The sequence below is a fragment of the Ranitomeya imitator genome, chromosome 4 (assembly GCF_032444005.1).
Source record: "Ranitomeya imitator isolate aRanImi1 chromosome 4, aRanImi1.pri, whole genome shotgun sequence".
Lineage (NCBI taxonomy): Eukaryota > Metazoa > Chordata > Amphibia > Anura > Dendrobatidae > Ranitomeya > Ranitomeya imitator.
The window spans coordinates 578,449,328-578,468,247 of record NC_091285.1 but is presented as its reverse complement, the minus strand read 5'-3'; the positions used below and the strand labels follow the sequence as shown (position 1 = coordinate 578,468,247).

Sequence of the window (18,920 nt, the reverse complement as noted above, 5' to 3'; positions counted from 1 at the left end):
CAGGAGACAGATGCTCTAAATGCTTCTCCCAAGGGGGCAATTAAAGCACTTGTGGATTAACCCTACTGCTACATGGAGATACAGACTTCTTACTGACAGCCTCCCGCTGTCCTTCGTGCAGCATCAAAAAGGAGCGCCGTACAGTGATCAACCTGGTCTACAGTCATTCCATCAGCTGGGTGCAAGTAACCTGCGCGCAGACTCCTGAGCCAGGCCCGCTCTCCTCAAGGGTACAGGCCAGGCCTCATACCAATCTGTGTGACAGTATGCATTATGCCTAAAAAAGGACTTCTTGCATCTAATGAAAAAAAAAATCTAAATTCTTGAAATCCTGCCATTTCTTATTTACATCTGATAAGGAGTAATCTGGTTAAATACCAGTATGACAATAACTACAGTGGACATTTCTCAAATAGAACGATTGCATTACTACAAATGTCTGCCATTAAGAACCTAGGAAAGGTAAGTAATAGTGGCACTTATTGGGACTCTTGGGGAAAAAAAAAGTGTCCATGTGAAACGGCACAGTGCAACCATAAGATGCGATGCCATGCATTTATATGATGACAATATATCCTGAGAATTGCTCTTTAAAACAGGCTCTCTGGCAAGATAAAAGTGCGAAAAGGTGGAGCGTCTGTATTATAAGTACAAGTTCCCCTTTCACCATCCTGGGAGCTCTTCTGCGCTGGGTCTTACCCTCTCCACCCTGTGTGATGGCACTAGACAGAGCTGGCCTTTTAATTACCAAGAGAGCTAGTCATTTTTTTAATGAAGACATTTTTATTAAAACTCCAAATACATATTTTCCATTTTCAATTATAAGAAATGACAGTACAATTGCAAAATAATAAAAAGACAAAAAAAAACCCATCTCCATTTAAACTCCCTGATCTTCCCTTAAAGGGGTTTTCCCACGGTCAAAGTACATTTTAACTAATAGATTTTAGAATAAAAAGTAAGTTCCACAACTAGATGTGTGTAAATAAAATGTTCCTGTGCCGAGATAATCTTACAAATGTAAATATCTGCAGGTCTGGAGTCCTTGGATTTTGTATATGGACTCTCAGGACTTTCAATCCCTCTTTTCTAAGCCATAAGGAAGATAGATTGAACAATACGGGTTAGACGGACGTCATTATAGGGGTGCAAGTTGCCCCCTTCTATATCTGACTCCATGGTTCCTCCCCCTCCCCCCTTTTTTTTAATCCTCTCTCCTCCCCCATATTCCTCTTCCTTAGTCTCATTCTTTCCGTTCGTGTTTATACCATTATTACTTGGAGTGACCTAGCTCCTCCTGTTTGGGTCGCTCTCTTTTTCAGAAGATACCTCATATGTATCACCAAAGGTCATACAGTCTCCCTGGATAGGGGATACCTACATCCGCCATGGATTTTTCTTTTTTTTTTTCAGATCTTGTTGGACTTGATTGAAAATTATTTTGACCTGAAAGTTATACTATTTCGGGATTTGTTGGTTACAGGTCTTGATATACAGTTGTATATGAGATTTCTTTTTGTACTCAATACTTTTTATGTTGTTGAATCCTTTGTTCCTTGTTTGTTTTGAAGTTCTTTTCAACAAAAACCAGATTAAACATTATCTTACAAATGTGCCCCTGCTATGTGCTGTGTAATGGCCGTGTCTGACACATGCGGGAACATGATTGGTGCAGGAACATGTTACTCGGGCAACCAATTCAAACTTGAGTAGCGACCACTTGACCTCATCACTAGTATAGTCAGATCGTCATTTTATATAATATAATTATATATATAGATAGATAGATAGATAGATAGATAGATAGATAGATAGATAGATAGATAGATAGATAGATAGATATATACACACACACAGACATACATACATAGTACAGACAAAAGTTTGGACACACCTCATTTAAAGATTTTTCTGTATTTTCATGACACTGAAGGCATCAAAACTATGAACTAACATGTGGAATTACCGTATATACTTAACAAAAAAGTGTGAAACAACTGAAAATAGGTCTTATATTCTAGGTTCTTCAAAGTAGCCACCTTTTGCTTTGATGACTGCTTTGCACACTCTTGGCATTCTCTTGATGAGCTTCAAGAAGTAGTCACCGGGAATGGTTTTCACTACACAGGTGTGCCCTGTCAGGTTTAATAAGTGGGATTTCTTGCCTTATAAATGGGGTTGGGACCATCAGTTGTGTTGAGCAGAAGTCTGGTGGATACACAGCTGATAGTCCTACTGAATAGACTGTTAGAATTTGTATTATGGCAAGAAAAAAACAGCTAAGTAAAGAAAAACAAGTGGCCATCATTACTTTAAGAAATGAAGGTCAGTCATTCCGAAAAATTGGGAAAACTTTGAAAGTGTCCCCAAGTGCAGTTGCAAAAACCATCAAGCGCTAAAAAAGAAATTGGCTCACATGAGAACCACCCCAGGAAAGGAAGACCAAGAGTCACCTCTTCTTCTGAGGATAAATCTTGCGAGACCGCTACGTCATCTGGAGTCATTGCCACAATGCATTCTTGGGACCAGAGCGTCACGAAGAGCGGGAAAGGCTGCTGGGGACGCCGGAAGGTGAGAACATAATGATTTTTTTTAAATTAATTTTAACATTATGTTTTTACTATTAACCCCTTCATGACCGGGGGATTTTTCATTTTTCCGTGTTCGTTTTTCACTCCCCTCCTTCCCAGAGCCATAACTTTTTTATTTTTCTGTCAATTTGGCCATGTGAGGGCTTATTTTTTGCGGGACGAGTTGTACGTTTGAACGACATCATTGGTTTTAGCATGTCGTGTACTAGAAAACGGGAAAAAAATTCCAAGTGCGGTGAAATTGCAAAAAAAGTGCAATCCCACATTGGTTTTTTGTTTGGCTTTTTTGTTAGGTTCACTAAATGCTAAAACTGACCTGCCATTATGATTCTCCAGGTCAGTACGAGTTCATAGACACCAAACATGACTAGGTTATTTTTTATCTAAGTGGTGAAAAAAAATTCCAAACTTTGCTAAAAAAAAAAAAATAATAAAATTGCGCCATTTTCCGATACTCGTAGCGTCTCCATTTTTCGTGCTCTGGGGTCGGTTGAGGGCTTATTTTTTGCGTGCCGAGATGACGTTTTTAATGATAGCATTTCGGTGCAGATACGTTCTTTTGATCGCCCGTTATTGCATTTTAATGCAATGTCGCGGCGACCAAAAAAACGTAATTCTGGCGTTTCAAGTTTTTTTCCCGCTACGCTGTTTAGCGATCAGGTTAATACTTTTTTTTATTTGATAGATCGGGCGATTCTGAGCGCGGCGATACCAAATATGCGTAGATTTGATATTTTTTTTATTGATTTATTTTGATTGGGGCAAAAGGGGGGTGATTTAAACTTTTATGTTTTTTTTATTTTTTTCACTTTTTTTTAACTTTTGCCATGCTTCAATAGCCTCCATGAGAGGCTAGAAGCAGGCACAACCCGATCGGCTCTGCTACATAGCAGCGATCTGCTGATCGCTGCTATGTAGCAGAATTGCACGTGTGCTGTGAGCGCCGACCACAGGGTGGCGCTCACAGCAACGGGCAATCAGTAACCATAGAGGTCTCAAGGACCTCTATGGTTACAATATACAAGCATCGCCGACCCCCGATCATGTGACGGGGGTCGGCGATGACGTCATTTCCGGCCGCCCGGCCGGAAGTGGTAGTTAAATGCCGCTGTCTGCGTTTGACAGCTGCATTTAACTAGTTAATAGGTGCGGGCAGATCGCGATTCTGCCCGCGCCTATTACGGGCACATGTCAGCTGTTCAAAACAGCTGACATGTCCCGGCTTTGGTGCGGGCTCACCGCGGAGCCCTGCATCAAAGCAGGGGAGCCGGCATCGGACGGTATAGTACGTCCGATGCCGGTAAGGGGTTAATGCTGTATAGGCAGCATCAATAGTAAAAAGTTGGTCACACTTACAGGGGTAATGGCAGCGTTAACGGACTACGTTACACCGCGTTATGCCGTGGTGTAACGCAGTCTGTTTAACGGACTGCTAGCGCTATCTGGTGCTGACTTGAGGGGAGTATGGACGGGCACTGACTGGAGGGTACAATTCGTGGCCGGACTGTACCTGTCGCTGATTGGTCGGGGCAGGCTGGGCGCGACCAATCAGCGACGCGGGATTTCCGTTACAGACAGAAGTGGACCTTAGACAATAATATATACACACACTCTGACTAAGTGGATGACACAGGTATGATCTACAACATTTGATCACTGTGATTGGGTCTAGCACAGTGCTCAATATTCACCGTTTCCGGGTGTCTGCCAGATCTCGGCAGGCGCATTGTACATGCGCCCGCCACCTTTTTTTTTTTCATGAAGAGAAGGTGGAGAGCCAGGGGACGGAGCATGAGGACTCAGAAGGGGGTGTGTGGCGGATGTACTGAGGGAGACTTGGGGACATCATCTCTCTCTCCTATGACATGTTATGTTATGTTAGAAGGGAGAGAAATTAGTTTCACAGTATACACACTTTTTTTGCATCACGTGATTGGGGACTGGAAACACCAACCTTGATAGTGTACTCCAGGGTGTCAGCTAACCCCGGTAGCTGAGACACCGGAAATTGCCGGACTCTGGGGGGTTTAGCTACAGACTTATCCTGAAAACCTAACCTGTTGGGGGCTCTTGAGGACTGGAGTAGGGGGGAACACTATTAGGGGATGATGTTGTATGCTGAGGTCAAACCTAATTGAGTTGAAAGAGCATGTCTGATTTGTAGATAGATTTGTTGATAAAAGCGCTACACGGTAAATTATATTACACTTGAAGCTGTTAAATGCTTTTGAGAATAGTTTGTAAATAACAGTTCTATAATCCAGATCCTTTCTTGCTCCAAATAAAAAAAAAAAAAAAAAGACACCTTTAGTTTAACACACCTCACCTAGAGTGGAATTGCGCAATATTGGAGTATATGTAGTGCATCCTCAGATACCCGTAAGTTTCTTGCCCCAATCCCATACTTTATATCCCAATGCCAGTGCGGGTGTAAAAGGACACCCCTCCCAGGAATAACCCTAGTCTCCAAAATACACCGGTGCCAAGCTCATTTCATATTTTGCAAAATAAGGGCACCTTTTCTACCCTTTTCTCTACTCCCCCATCCATGGAAGTCCTGTAACGGAGACGCCATAATATACAGCCATGGATCAGGAATAGCCAGCCATCCTCACCAAGCCATAGCCAATTTAATATTTCAGTCAATTTAACCAAATGAGGGTTTGATTTTTGTAGAAAGAGTTGTATTTGTAATGGTACCATCGTGGCCTACATTTCTTTGAGGGAGGAACATTACCCCTGTACTTTGTCTTTTTTTGATGTTCACCATGTGGTACAAGTAACAGGTTAGCTTCAAACTATGGGTCAGTACAATTATGCCGATACTGAATTTATATAGATTTAAGTTTTCAAGCTCTTATGCAAGAAAATCCACAAAAAAGTTGTTTTCATGCAGACATTTCTGAACAACCGTACATGAGATATAGAGAATATATATATATACATATATATATATACATATTATATATATATATATATATATATATATATATATATATATATATATATATATATATATATATATATATATATATATATATATATATATATATATATATATATATATATATATATATATATATCCATGGCAGCCCTGGATTAACATGGTCCTCATGATTGCCATCTTCGTTTTCCTACTAGAATCAGCCAGAGGTAACATCTATAGGAAAAACTGTCCGTGATAGAGGAGCATTTCAGTGTATTTTATGAGTGGTTAAGCTCATTGAAGTCTTAAGTTCCCAAGGGGGACTAAATAATTAGTAAAGAAAAGTTTTAAAAATTCCCCTCTTTCACCTTAGTCATGTCTTTATTATGTAAAAAAAAAAAAAAACAACAAAAAAAAAAACCAAAAACACAATTATGACCCTGTGTGCTGATGTTACCTCTGGCTGATTCTAGTAGGAAAACGAAGATGGCAATCATGAGGACCATGTTAATCCATGGCTGCCATGGCAGAGCATCAGCACAGGGGCGCCTCCTCACTTGCTGAAAATTACCCATGGCATCTAAGGTGTTAATGTGCAGGGGCCAGTTTCCTCACCAATACCCACCACTATATAAATCAGGCTCCTGTAGTTATTTGTGTGAGTACAGAAGCAGTGCCCACGGGATCAGTATGACAGATATATCCATCATGAGCCCTTGTTAATTAGTGCTCTACAGTAGATATATCCAACATAAAGGACAACAGGGGTCCTCAGTTATTGCTCTTGAACACGAATGCAAAAATCATAGCCCTCTTACTAATAGGATGCTTCCTTAAAAAGGGGTGCATTATCTTTTTGATTCCAAGGGTCAGTTTGACAGATGACTCCCAAGGACCTCAATAAAACTTACTGTAGAATATGTCACAACCGTCTTGCACCAAACTGAAAATACCAATCACGTACCATCCCCTTGCCTAAATTAGGCATTAGACAATAACCGTTTGATCTCGATTTTATGGTGGTCCTGTTTTCCTGTGTGGGGATGAGAACCATAGCCCTATAACAAGTAGTGCAAGATCATTCCCATCCAGTTGTTAGGTGCTGTATCTAAGATTGAGGAACTATCACTGGAAATAGCCTTCTCCATATTTCTCCTTCCTGACCAGAGTTCATAGTATGGTTACAAGTATGTAAATGTTTTTTCCTTACCCCGATGCATGATTTTATGCTTCTCTCTCAGGTAAGTCAGGCCTTTTATCACCTATTCAAAAATATAATCAGTGTCAAGTTAGTAACACAATATCATGTCCACATTAAACGGTACTAGTCCCCCAGTCTGGTCTCTAAAGCATTTCCATCTAAATACTAGGACTTAATACCTGTGTCAAGATCTGAAAAATGTATACGGCTATGTGTTACATGCATCCTATGAGAAGGGCACCTTTATTTGCCTCCATATTACAATATTTACACCTTAAAACCCCCATAGACTGACTGTTCTCTTCCCCAATTCAATGGATCAGCTTTGGGAAATCCAAAAGGTCAGATCCTTCTCTCCTCACACAATCTGTTGCGGAATAGTCTGGAGACCCATATTCATATTAGACCGTTGGCCAATTCCGCCGATATAGGTGGGTTTGGCGGATAGTTTAATGTGCATGGCGGCCTTTACACTATAGCAACTCAATATTAGTATATTGAAAAAAGTATTAAGAGCTGAAAACAAAAAACCCAAAAGATAATCAGCATTGATTTTGTGTTTCTAGAAGTAGTAAGTAGTTGTTTTAAGGCCTAGTTTTCTACAAATCTACGGTGTCAGGAAGTATGGCCATGTGGGATCTGTACAGCCTTCTCTTTTGCAGAGTTGAAGGAGTATTCCCATCTTCAAGATCCTATCCCAATATGTAGAAGGTGTAATAATAATTTTAGCAAATGCAGTATAGTTTTTCTGATTTGCTAGGTCTCTTTCCTTCTATGCAGACATTGCAGGACCTTAGAGGTCCATGGTTACGACCACTGATATAGTGACAGTAAGCTAGTTGCTAGTGGTCGTAACCATGGATACCTAAGGTCCTGCACATGAAGAAATAAAAATTGCAAACCAAAAAATCTACACTACATTTATGATTGGAGGTATTTGCTATTAATAATTTTAACATTTTTATTATTACACCTACTACATTATTGGGATATGCTCTTGGAGATGGGAATACCTTTTTTTTTTTTTCCCTGCTAAATATGACAGGATAGATGAATTGAGCCACAAAAGCGGACACAGCTTAATATAGATTTTTTTTTTATTTCATGGTAGAAAATTTCAAAACAAATATAAATATGAATTTTAGAATACAAAATATTTCAAAAATGCTTTATAACAAAACTGTACAAGGCTTCTTTTTAGATTAATGATGATGATGATGATGATGAATTACAAAACTGACAGACATGGCCAAAAGAGTTGGCATCCTTGAAATTGTTCCAATAAATGAAGGATTTCTCCCAGAAAATTATTGCAATTGCACGTTTTGTTATATACGTTTATTTTCATTTTGTGTATTGAAACAACACAAAAGAGAGAGAAAAAAAAAGGCAAATTGAAAATAATTGCACACAAAACACCAAAAATAGGCCAAACAAAATTGTTGCCAGCCTTCCAAAATGGTGGGTAAACAACTTGGCTTCAAGCCTGCGATGCTCGTTTAAATTCACCTGTGGCAAGTAACAGGTGTGGGCAATATGAAAATCACACCCAAAATAAAATAAAAGGAGAAGTTGACGCAATCTTTGCATTGTGCGCCTGTGGGTGCCACACTAAGCATGGAGGACAGAAAGAGGAGATGAGAACTGTTTGAGGACTTGAGGATCAAAATTGTTGACAAACAACAATCTCAAGGTTACAAGTCCATCACCAGAAATCTTGATGTTCCTTTGTCCACGTTGCGCAAAATAAATCAAGCAATTTACAATTTTGGCACTGTACTAATGTCCCTGGAAGTAAAAACGTTACAGAAAGTTAGAGAAAAATTGATGAAAGGATGCAAAGCAGGATAGTCTGGATGGTGGATAAGCAGCCCCAATCAAGTTCAAAAAAACTTCAAGCTGTCCTGCAGGCTCAAGGTGCATCAGTGTCAGCGCAAACTATCGGTCAACACTGGAATGACACAGAGACAAAGATAGATTGCAGTTTGCCAAAATGTACTGTATATACTAGAGTATAAGCCGAGATTTGCAGCCCACTTTTTTGGACTGAAAGTCCCCCTCTCGGCTTATACTGGAGTCATACGCAGGGTCGGCAGGGGAGGGGGAGGGCTGTGAAATTATACTCTCCTACTCCTGGCGCGGTCCCTGCAGGTCCCTGGCTTCCCCGGCAACAGCATATTCTTCCTGCACTGAGCGGTCACATGGTACCGCTCATTACAGTAATGAATATGCGGCTCCACCTCTCATAGAGGTGGAGCCGTATATTCATTACTGTAATGAGCGGTAACGCTGACTGCTCAGTACAGGATGAAGCTGCAGGGCCGGGGAAGCCAGGGACTGCACAGCGCCAGGAGAAGGTAAATATAACGGGGAGGGGGAGCGCTGCGCTGCGCGATAGTCACCTTTCCTCGTTCCGGGCGTCGCTCTGTCTTCAGCAGTGACACTCAGGTCAGAGGGCGTGGTGACGTCAGTGCGGAAGATGGAGCTGCACCGGAACAAGGAGCAGGTAACTATTGAAAGTGCCAGGGGCCTGAGCGACGGAGAGGAGAGTATGTGATTTTTTTTTTTTAATCGCAGCAACAGCAAATGGGGCAAGTGTCTGTATGGAGAATCTATGGGACCATAACGTTTGTGCAGCACTATATGGGGCCATAACATTTGTGCAGCACTATATGGGGCCATAACATTTGTGCAGCACTATATGGGGCCATAACATTTGTGCAGCACTATATGGGGCCATAACATTTGTGCAGCACTATATGGGGCCATAACATTTGTGCAGCACTATATGGGGCCATAACGTTTGTGCAGCACTATATGGGGCCATAACGTTTGTAACATAACATAGTAACATAGTTAGTAAGGCCGAAAAAAAGACATTTGTCCATCCAGTTCAGCCTATATTCCATCATAATAAATACCCAGATCTACGTCCTTCTACAGAACCTAATAATTGTATGATACAATATTGTTCTGCTCCAGGAAGACATCCAGGCCTCTCTTGAACCCCTCGACTGAGTTCGCCATCACCACCTCCTCAGGCAAGCAATTCCAGATTCTCACTGCCCTAACAGTAAAGAATCCTCTTCTATGTTGGTGGAAAAACCTTCTCTCCTCCACACGCAAAGAATGCCCCCTTGTGCCCGTCACCTTCCTTGGTATAAACAGATCCTCAGCGAGATATTTGTATTGTCCCCTTATATACTTATACATGGTTATTAGATCGCCCCTCAGTCGTCTTTTTTCTAGACTAAATAATCCTAATTTCGCTAATCTATCTGGGTATTGTAGTTCTCCCATCCCCTTTATTAATTTTGTTGCCCTCCTTTGTACTCTCTCTAGTTCCATTATATCCTTCCTGAGCACCGGTGCCCAAAACTGGACACAGTACTCCATGTGCGGTCTAACTAGGGATTTGTACAGAGGCAGTATAATGCTCTCATCATGTGTATCCAGACCTCTTTTAATGCACCCCATGATCCTGTTTGCCTTGGCAGCTGCTGCCTGGCACTGGCTGCTCCAGGTAAGTTTATCATTAACTAGGATCCCCAAGTCCTTCTCCCTGTCAGATTTACCCAGTGGTTTCCCGTTCAGTGTGTAATGGTGATATTGATTCCCTCTTCCCATGTGTATAACCTTACATTTATCATTGTTAAACCTCATCTGCCACCTTTCAGCCCAAGTTTCCAACTTATCCAGATCCATCTGTAGCAGAATACTATCTTCTCTTGTATTAACTGCTTTACATAGTTTTGTATCATCTGCAAATATCGATATTTTACTGTGTAAACCTTCTACCAGATCATTAATGAATATGTTGAAGAGAACAGGTCCCAATACCGACCCCTGCGGTACCCCACTGGTCACAGCGACCCAGTTAGAGACTATACCATTTATAACCACCCTCTGCTTTCTATCACTAAGCCAGTTACTAACCCATTTACACACATTTTCCCCCAGACCAAGCATTCTCATTTTGTGTACCAACCTCTTGTGCGGCACGGTATCAAACGCTTTGGAAAAATCGAGATATACCACGTCCAATGACTCACCGTGGTCCAGCCTATAGCTTACCTCTTCATAAAAACTGATTAGATTGGTTTGACAGGAGCGATTTCTCATAAACCCATGCTGATATGGAGTTAAACAGTTATTCTCATTGAGATAATCCAGAATAACATCCCTCAGAAACCCTTCAAATATTTTACCAACAATAGAGGTTAGACTTACTGGCCTATAATTTCCAGGTTCACTTTTAGAGCCCTTTTTGAATATTGGCACCACATTTGCTATGCGCCAGTCCTGCGGAACAGACCCTGTCGCTATAGAGTCACTAAAAATAAGAAATAATGGTTTATCTATTACATTACTTAGTTCTCTTAGTACTCGTGGGTGTATGCCATCCGGACCCGGAGATTTATCTATTTTAATCTTATTTAGCCGGTTTCGCACCTCTTCTTGGGTTAGATTGGTGACCCTTAATATAGGGTTTTCATTGTTTCTTGGGATTTCACCTAGCATTTCATTTTCCACCGTGAATACCGTGGAGAAGAAGGTGTTTAATATGTTAGCTTTTTCCTCGTCATCTACAACCATTCTTTCCTCACTATTTTTTAAGGGGCCTACATTTTCAGTTTTTATTCTTTTACTATTGATATAGTTGAAGAACAGTTTGGGATTAGTTTTACTCTCCTTAGCAATGTGCTTCTCTGTTTGTGCAGCACTATATGGGGCCATAACGTTTGTGCAGCACTATATGGGGCCATAAAGTTTGTGCAGTACTGTATGGGGCCATAACGTTTGTGCAGCACTATATGGGGCAAGTGTCTGTATGGGGCCATAATTAACGTTTGTGGAGCAAGTGTCTGTATGGAGCATCTTATAGGGCCATAATCAGCATTTGTGCAGCATTATATTGGGCAAATGTGTCTATGGAGCATATTATGGGGCCATTATTAACCTTTATGCAGGATTATATGGGGCATATTTTAATATGGAGCATCTTATGGGGCCCATCACAAACTGAATGGAGCATTATATGGGGCTCCTGATTCAATATGGATATTCAAAAACACTTAACCTACTGATGTCTCAATCAATTTTACTTTTATTGGTATCTATTTATACTTTTGACATTTACCGGTAGCTGCAGCATTTCCCACCCTAGGCTGATACTCGAGTCATTAAGTTTTCCCAGTTTTTTGTGGCAAAATTAGGGGGGACGGACGGCTTATACTCGAGTATATACGGTACGTTAGTAAGCCATAATTCTTCTGGGAAAGATTCTTGTGGATAGAGGAGACCAAGATAGAGTTTTTTGGTAAAGCACATCATTCTACTGTTTACCGAATTCGAAATGAGACCTACAAAGAAAAGAACACAGTACCTACAGTCAAATATGGTGAAAAGTTCAAACATATTTTGGGGTTGTTTCTCTGCCTCTGGCATTGGGTGCCTTTACTCCATGTAAGGCATCATGAAATCTGAGGATTTTGGGTCGCAATATAGTACTCAGTGCCAAAAAGCTGCGTTTGCGTCCAAGGTCATGGGTCTCCCAGCAGGACATTGACCCCAAACATACTTCATGAAGCCACTCAAAAACATGGATGGAAGCAAAACGCTGGAGAGTTCTGAAGTGGCTAGCATGGAGACCGGATCTAAATCCCATTGAACATCTGTGAAGAGATTTTAAAATATTGGAGAAACCTTCAAATATGAGAGATCAGGAGCAGTTGGCAAAAGAAGAGAGTGGTCCAAAATTCCAGTTTAGAGGTGCAAGAAGCTTGTTGATGGTTATAGGAAGCGACTGATTGCAGTTATCGTATTTTTCGGACCATAAGACGCACTTTTTTTCCTCCAAATTTGGGAGGAAGGTGTGGGTGCGTCTTATGGTTTGGATGTACCATGTGGGGAGGGGGCAGCGCGAGTGGGTTCCACTGTGATTCCACTCACAGGAGGCAGAAAAAATGTCCCCGCTGCCGGATTCCAGAGCTGGGGAAACCACATGGTCCCAATGATTAAAGTGCAGTGAATATTCATTAGCCGCTTCCCCGCCCACCTGTCAGCTGAGCAGTGAGCAGCCATTGAATACTCCTTCACTTAAGCAGTGACACACATGGTTTCCCCAGCGCTGGATTCCTGCAGCAGCTGGGGAGATCTATGTCCAGTGGAGGAGGCAGCAGCAGGGGGCCAGCGGAGACTAGATCGCTACATACCTGCCTCTCTGTGCTGGATGCTGAGGCATAAGGACCTGTGTGATGTCATGAAGTGGGCGGGCTGGAGCATGGCATGGCAGCACAGAGCTTCCCTTTTCTGATGTCATCACAGGTCCTTCAGACACCGCACTAGAATCTTCAAGCTTCCTGTTATGACCTGTGCTGTGGAGAAGCAACAAGAGGGAGAGCTCTGTGTGTGCAGTCATGGGATGCTCCAGCTTTTTACCTCACCACAGTGGCTGGCTGGCTGCCAGGTTAGTCACTACAACACACAACAAAGCACTCAAACTCCTGTGGTGAACTGTAACTCCCAGCATGCCATAGCATCTGAAGGACATGCTGGGAGCTATAGTTCTCCAATGGGATCTTAAAGCAGCACTCCAGTATTAGTTTTCAGTGCTGGAAAATTTAAGCCCTGTGACCCCATTCTTATACTCACCCTCCAGCTTCTTCATATAGTACTTTACAGACACCACACTGGTCCCGCAGCACCATCTTCTACCCGCAGCTTCCAACATAATAACATACTATTATATATAATAACAAATAACATACTATTATATGTGGTGTTATTATATATAATAGTATGTTATTTATGTTACTAAATATTTAACCACATTTTTTTGCTTCAAATATTTTTTTCCCTATTTTTCACCTCTAAAACCTGGGTGCGTCTTATAGTCCGGTGTGTCTTGTAGCCCGAAAAATACGGTATTTATTCCAAAGGGTGTGCAATCAAATATTAAGTTGAGGGTGCCAATTTTGTCAGGCCCAATTTGGGGTTTTGTGTGAAATTATGTCCAATTTGCATTTTCCCCCCCTTTTTTTGTATTGTTCTATTATACACACACAGGAAATAAACATGTAAAATATATGTGTAATTGCAATAAGGTTTTGGGAGAAATACTTCATTTTCTGAAACAATTTCAAGAGCTCCAACACTTTTAACCATGACTGCATCTGCTGATCTGCTAAAATATATGCAGTAACATAATAGTGGTGTGACTAGTCTATATCATGCTGAAGCTACCTATAAAGCAGAGCAAACACTTCCAAAGTTGGTTGAGTGAAATATCTACTAGATGCAAATTTGTATGGGCACAGATAACTTTTGGATACTCACTGCAATGCTGACTTTTCCCAAAATCTTTTCTGGAATTTTTCCAGCTTTCTTCAACACCTGATCCAGTGATCCACCATCCTTTATGGGAAAAACAAACACATAATCTACATCTAGAGGTCACCATTTAAAACTACACCATCTAAATATATTGTATCAAACAAATGATGTACAATAAATTATATTGTGGTACCGTGTTAGCCAGAAAAATCGATGTGAATACTTTTCAAACAAAAGGATTGGGCAGAAAAGTATTCACATCGTATCAAACAAATAAATGCTATATTCACACTGTCAGGATAAAACACTCGCGCTAACAATATGGTATGCTTCACTGTGTGCTTTTTTTTTTTTTTTTTTTTTTTTTTTTTTAAGGCTTTTTGTGCATGGGGAGTTTGCTTTTTTTATAGAAATTTATTTTAAAAGGGGTTTGTTTTTATTTCAAGCAGTAAAGCCTCAGGAATTAACATTTTGCTTCTTTTCCCATGGAAAAAACAGCACTACGTGCATTGTCGGCTTGTATTCCCATTGCAATGAACAGCAAGCTTATTTAAGAGGAATTGAAGCAGTTTTTAATTTGGATTTTAGAGCAGAACCTGCTCCAATATCCATGTTACAAATTCCCTGTGAATATACCCAAGATTCTGGCAAATTTAGCAACAAACTGAAACGAAAACTAATAAAAAAATGCATTTGCAGTAAGTACATGATGCTGCAATAGTTAAAAGAGGGCTGTTTGGAGCCTCTGTATGCATACAGGACTTTAAAGAAAAAAAACTATCAGATGCACAGGGGGGAGTCTAGCCTAATTGATGGGAAAGTCCTATTAATTAGATGAGACAAGCTGAGCATTGAAGGTTTCCTATAGAAATATGTTCCAGTGTCTTCCCACATCCTATGTCACATCGGGCAGAGAAGAGGTGCTGGACAACCACTTAAAGGGTTGTCTGGTCTTAAACTACAAGTCTGCAGTCTTTTGAATCCTCACATCACGTGCACTGTCACCGGAGAATCCTCACAGCAATGGCGGTCACGAGATCACAAGTATGTGATAGGCATACTCCCAGCCACATTCCGACTAGACTGTTTCCGGCCTCGCTAAATGCAAGTGTATTGACTGAGGCCAGAAACAGTCTAGTCGGAATGTGGCCGGGAGTATGCGTATCACATACTTACAGTCACATGACCACCATTCCTGGCGCCATTACCAGAGAATTCTCACAGTGCGCATGTTATGAGAATTCACAAGTCTGCAGTCACAGAACGACTGCATACTTACACACTAAGGCCAGACAACCCCTTTAAAGGGAACCCGTCACCAGAAACCATGCTATTAACCAGCAGATATGGTGTTAATCTGCAAGCTAATAGCATTACTAACCTGCCTAGTGACAGCACATAGCTGAATGCTGTGAGGAGAAAGCATTAAGCTACTTACTGGTAGCGGCATTTCTCGGAGGCCCATGACAGCACGACGAGAGAGGGGATCCGCCCATTAGGAACAGGAAACCTACAGATACAAAAGGGCGGTACCTCTCCCTTGCCTCAGTTGTATTTCAGAGTCTTGAGAGGACTACCGCGGTTAGTGGTACACAAAAATATACACTATATACAGATTATATACAAAATATCAGACATCTATTGGGACTGGTATCGTATTGTGAAATATATACATTTATAGGAAGTGCAAACCCCAGTGAATAGGGAGGGAACTAAGGGTGCTGTCATGGGCCTCCGAGAAATGCCGCTACCAGTAAGTAGCTTAATGCTTTACTCGGACTCCCATGACAGCACGACGAGAGAATTACAGAGATGTAAGCTTCCTTAGGGAGGGACTATGGCCTGTAGCACCCTTAATGTGAGATCAGAGGAAGCCCCCAAATCCAACCTATAGTGCTTAAAGAAGGTGGACGGGGATGACCATGTGGCCGCCTTACATATCTGGTCGATTGATACTCCAGACTTTTCCGCCCAGGATGTAGCCATGGCCCTGGTGGAATGCGCCCTCAGATTCTGCGGAGCCGGACCTCCACCTGCAGTGTAAGCCAAAGAGATAGCCTCCCTAATCCACTTTGCTAGTGTGTACTTTGATACCCTAAGTCCCTTTCTAGGGTTTTGGAAAGATAAGAACAACGCATCATCTTTCTTCCATGTGTCAGTAATAGAGATGTATTCTAGCAGGCATCTCCTAACATCTAATGTATGGAGTAGTTCTTCTTTAGGGTTGGAGGGATTGGGAAGGAAGGATGGTAAAACTATCTCCTGTGTCCTGTGAAACCGTGATGACACTTTTGGTAAATAGGCTGGGTCCGGTCTGAGGATTACTCTGTCTGGTAGAAACTCTGTATAAGGGGATACCCTGGAGAGAGCTTGTATGTCTCCTACTCTACGGGCAGATGTAATTGCCACAAGAAAAGCTGTCTTAAGAGATAGGGCCTTAATTGAAGCTGATTGTAAAAGGTTCAAACGGCTCTCTAGTCAATGCTGACAGTACTAGGTTGAGATCCCAAGGCATAGATCTATCTTTATGTATGGGTCTAGATCTAATAGATGCTTTAATGAACCTCGAGATCCAATAATTATTGGCGATGTTACATGAAAATAGAGCCCCTAGGGCCTAGACCTGTACCCTTAGAGCACTAGTGGATAGACCTAGCTCTAAGCCTTTTTGCAGAAATTCTAAGATTTGTTTTATAGGTAATCCCTCTTCTAAATTAAAATCAGAAGAGGCCAGAAATTTCCGCCAGGTTCTAGCGTAAATTGTTGTGGTTATTTGCTTTCTACTTTTCATAAGGGTCTCAATTAGACTCGGGGAGAACCCTTTGCTTTTTAGCAACGCCCTTTCAAAATCCATGCCGTTAAATGGAGATTCTTTACTTGAGGATGGCTGATCGGACCCTGGTAGAGCAGATCTGGAATGTCCGGAAGTACCCAGGGGTCCTCCACTGACATGATCCTGAGCCAAGTGAACCAGGCCCTTCTGGGCCAGAATGGGGCAATCAATATAACTCTGGCCCGATCTTCTCTTATCTTCCTGACTACTAGGGGTAACAGGCCTAGTGGAGGAAATGCATACGCCAGTTGAAAATCCCATTTGATGAGAAAAGCGTCTACCGTCAGAGGATTTTCCCTGGGATTTAGGGAACAAAATTTTATTGTCTTCCGGTTGTCCCTGGTAGCAAATAAATCTACTTCTGGATGTCCCCATTTGTGGACGATCTGATCGAACACGCTATTGTTTAGGGACCACTCCCCTTGTCTCAAGGTGTTGCGGCTTAGAAAGTCCGCTTTGATGTTCTCTTTTCCTCTTATGTGTAGAGCGGTTAGGGATAAGAAGTGATTTTCTGCTGTCTGGAACAGACGATTCGCCACTCATCAGTGACTCGGAATGAGTTCCACCCTGATGATTTATGTATGCGACTGCCACCTGGTTGTCCGATAGGATCTTGACATGATGACCCTGCAGATATACGAGGAATTTTTTCACTGAAAGCTCTACTGCCATTAACTCTTTCTGGTTGGAGGAGGCTGATGTTAGGGGAGGGGACCATAGACCCTGAACCATCATGTCATCCATGTGTGCTCCCCAACCCGAAGGGCTTGCATCCGTTGTTACAACACGTGTTACCTGTGACACCCAGGGAACTCCCGCTGATAAGTTTTCACTGTCTAGCCACCACCTAAGAGATGTGAGTGCTTTTGGACCTAAGGTAATCTGATTCTACAGGGACCCCTGTAAGATTCTATCATTAACCAGCACCTCGGATTGTAACGGTCTGGTGTGGAACTGGGCCCAACGGACGGCGGAAATGCAAGAGGTTAAAGAACCCAATAGTGACATAGCCTGTCTAAGGGACATGGATGGCTTATCAATTGCCCTAGACACCTGTTGCTGGATATGTAACAACTTGCCGGGCGGAAGACAACACTGTTGGGATTCTGAGTTTAACAATAGTCCCAAAAATCTTTGTATTTTCTGGGGCTGTAAACGAGATTTTTCGTAATTTATGATCCACCCCAGATGCTCAAGTTTGGATGTGGCTGTCTCTAGCTGAGAACGGCAATGGTCTGCAGAGCTCCCTACTATAAGAAAGTCATCCAAGTAGGGAATAATTAGGATGTCAGACTCTCGTAAGTGTGCCATGACTTCGGCCACTAACTTTGTAAACACCCTAGGAGCTGCCGATAAGCCGAAGGGAAGAGCTCTGAACTGGAAATGGCGAATCTGGCCCCCCATTGACACAGCTACTCTCAGGAATCTCTGGAAGTGTTCATGTATTGGAACATGATAGTATGCATCTTTTAGATCTACAACTACCATGAAACAGTGATTAAACAACATTTTTATTGCTGAATTGATTGTTTCCATTTTAAATGATTCATTGACCAGGAACTCATTAAGACATTTGAGATTAATGATCGTTCTAAAAGATCCATCTGGTTTCTTAATCAGAAAAAGAGGAGAATAAAATCCCCTTCCTCTTTCTGATTCCGGAATTTCAATCAGCACGTTCTTGGAACATAAGTTGATAACCTCTGCTTCCAGGGCTGCTTGCTCAAGGGGGGAGGAACGTAAAGGGGTTAATTTAAATTTTTCACGAGGCCAGTGATTGAAGTCCAGTTTTAGACCTTCAGTAATGATGCCTCTGACCCATTTACTGTTTGTAATGTCAAGCCAAGCTGAAGAGAATGCTGACAGTCTACCCCCCACAGGGATCGTTAGTCATTGGTCCGGTTTTTTCTGATCCTTTGAGGAACGGCGAAACATATATCCCGTACCTCTACCGCGTCTGTCTTCCCATCTGAAACTTTCTCTAGTGGGAGAGGACCCGTGTTTCTTCCCGCGACCAAATCTCCTTCGATTGAA

General features: G+C 41.8%; 1 protein-coding gene across 1 annotated transcript in view; it reads right to left on the bottom strand.

The window, feature by feature from the left end:
• The window catches only part of MAP2K1 (mitogen-activated protein kinase kinase 1), a 92,003-nt gene that overhangs the window by 29,467 nt on the left and 43,616 nt on the right, over nt 1–18,920 (bottom strand). The window contains exons 4-5 of the mRNA XM_069766394.1: nt 14,057–14,134; nt 6,728–6,779 (exon numbers count right to left, since the gene is read on the bottom strand). Of these exons, the coding sequence (XP_069622495.1) occupies nt 6,728–6,779; nt 14,057–14,134 (130 nt within the window). The remainder of the gene's footprint in view (nt 1–6,727; nt 6,780–14,056; nt 14,135–18,920) is intronic.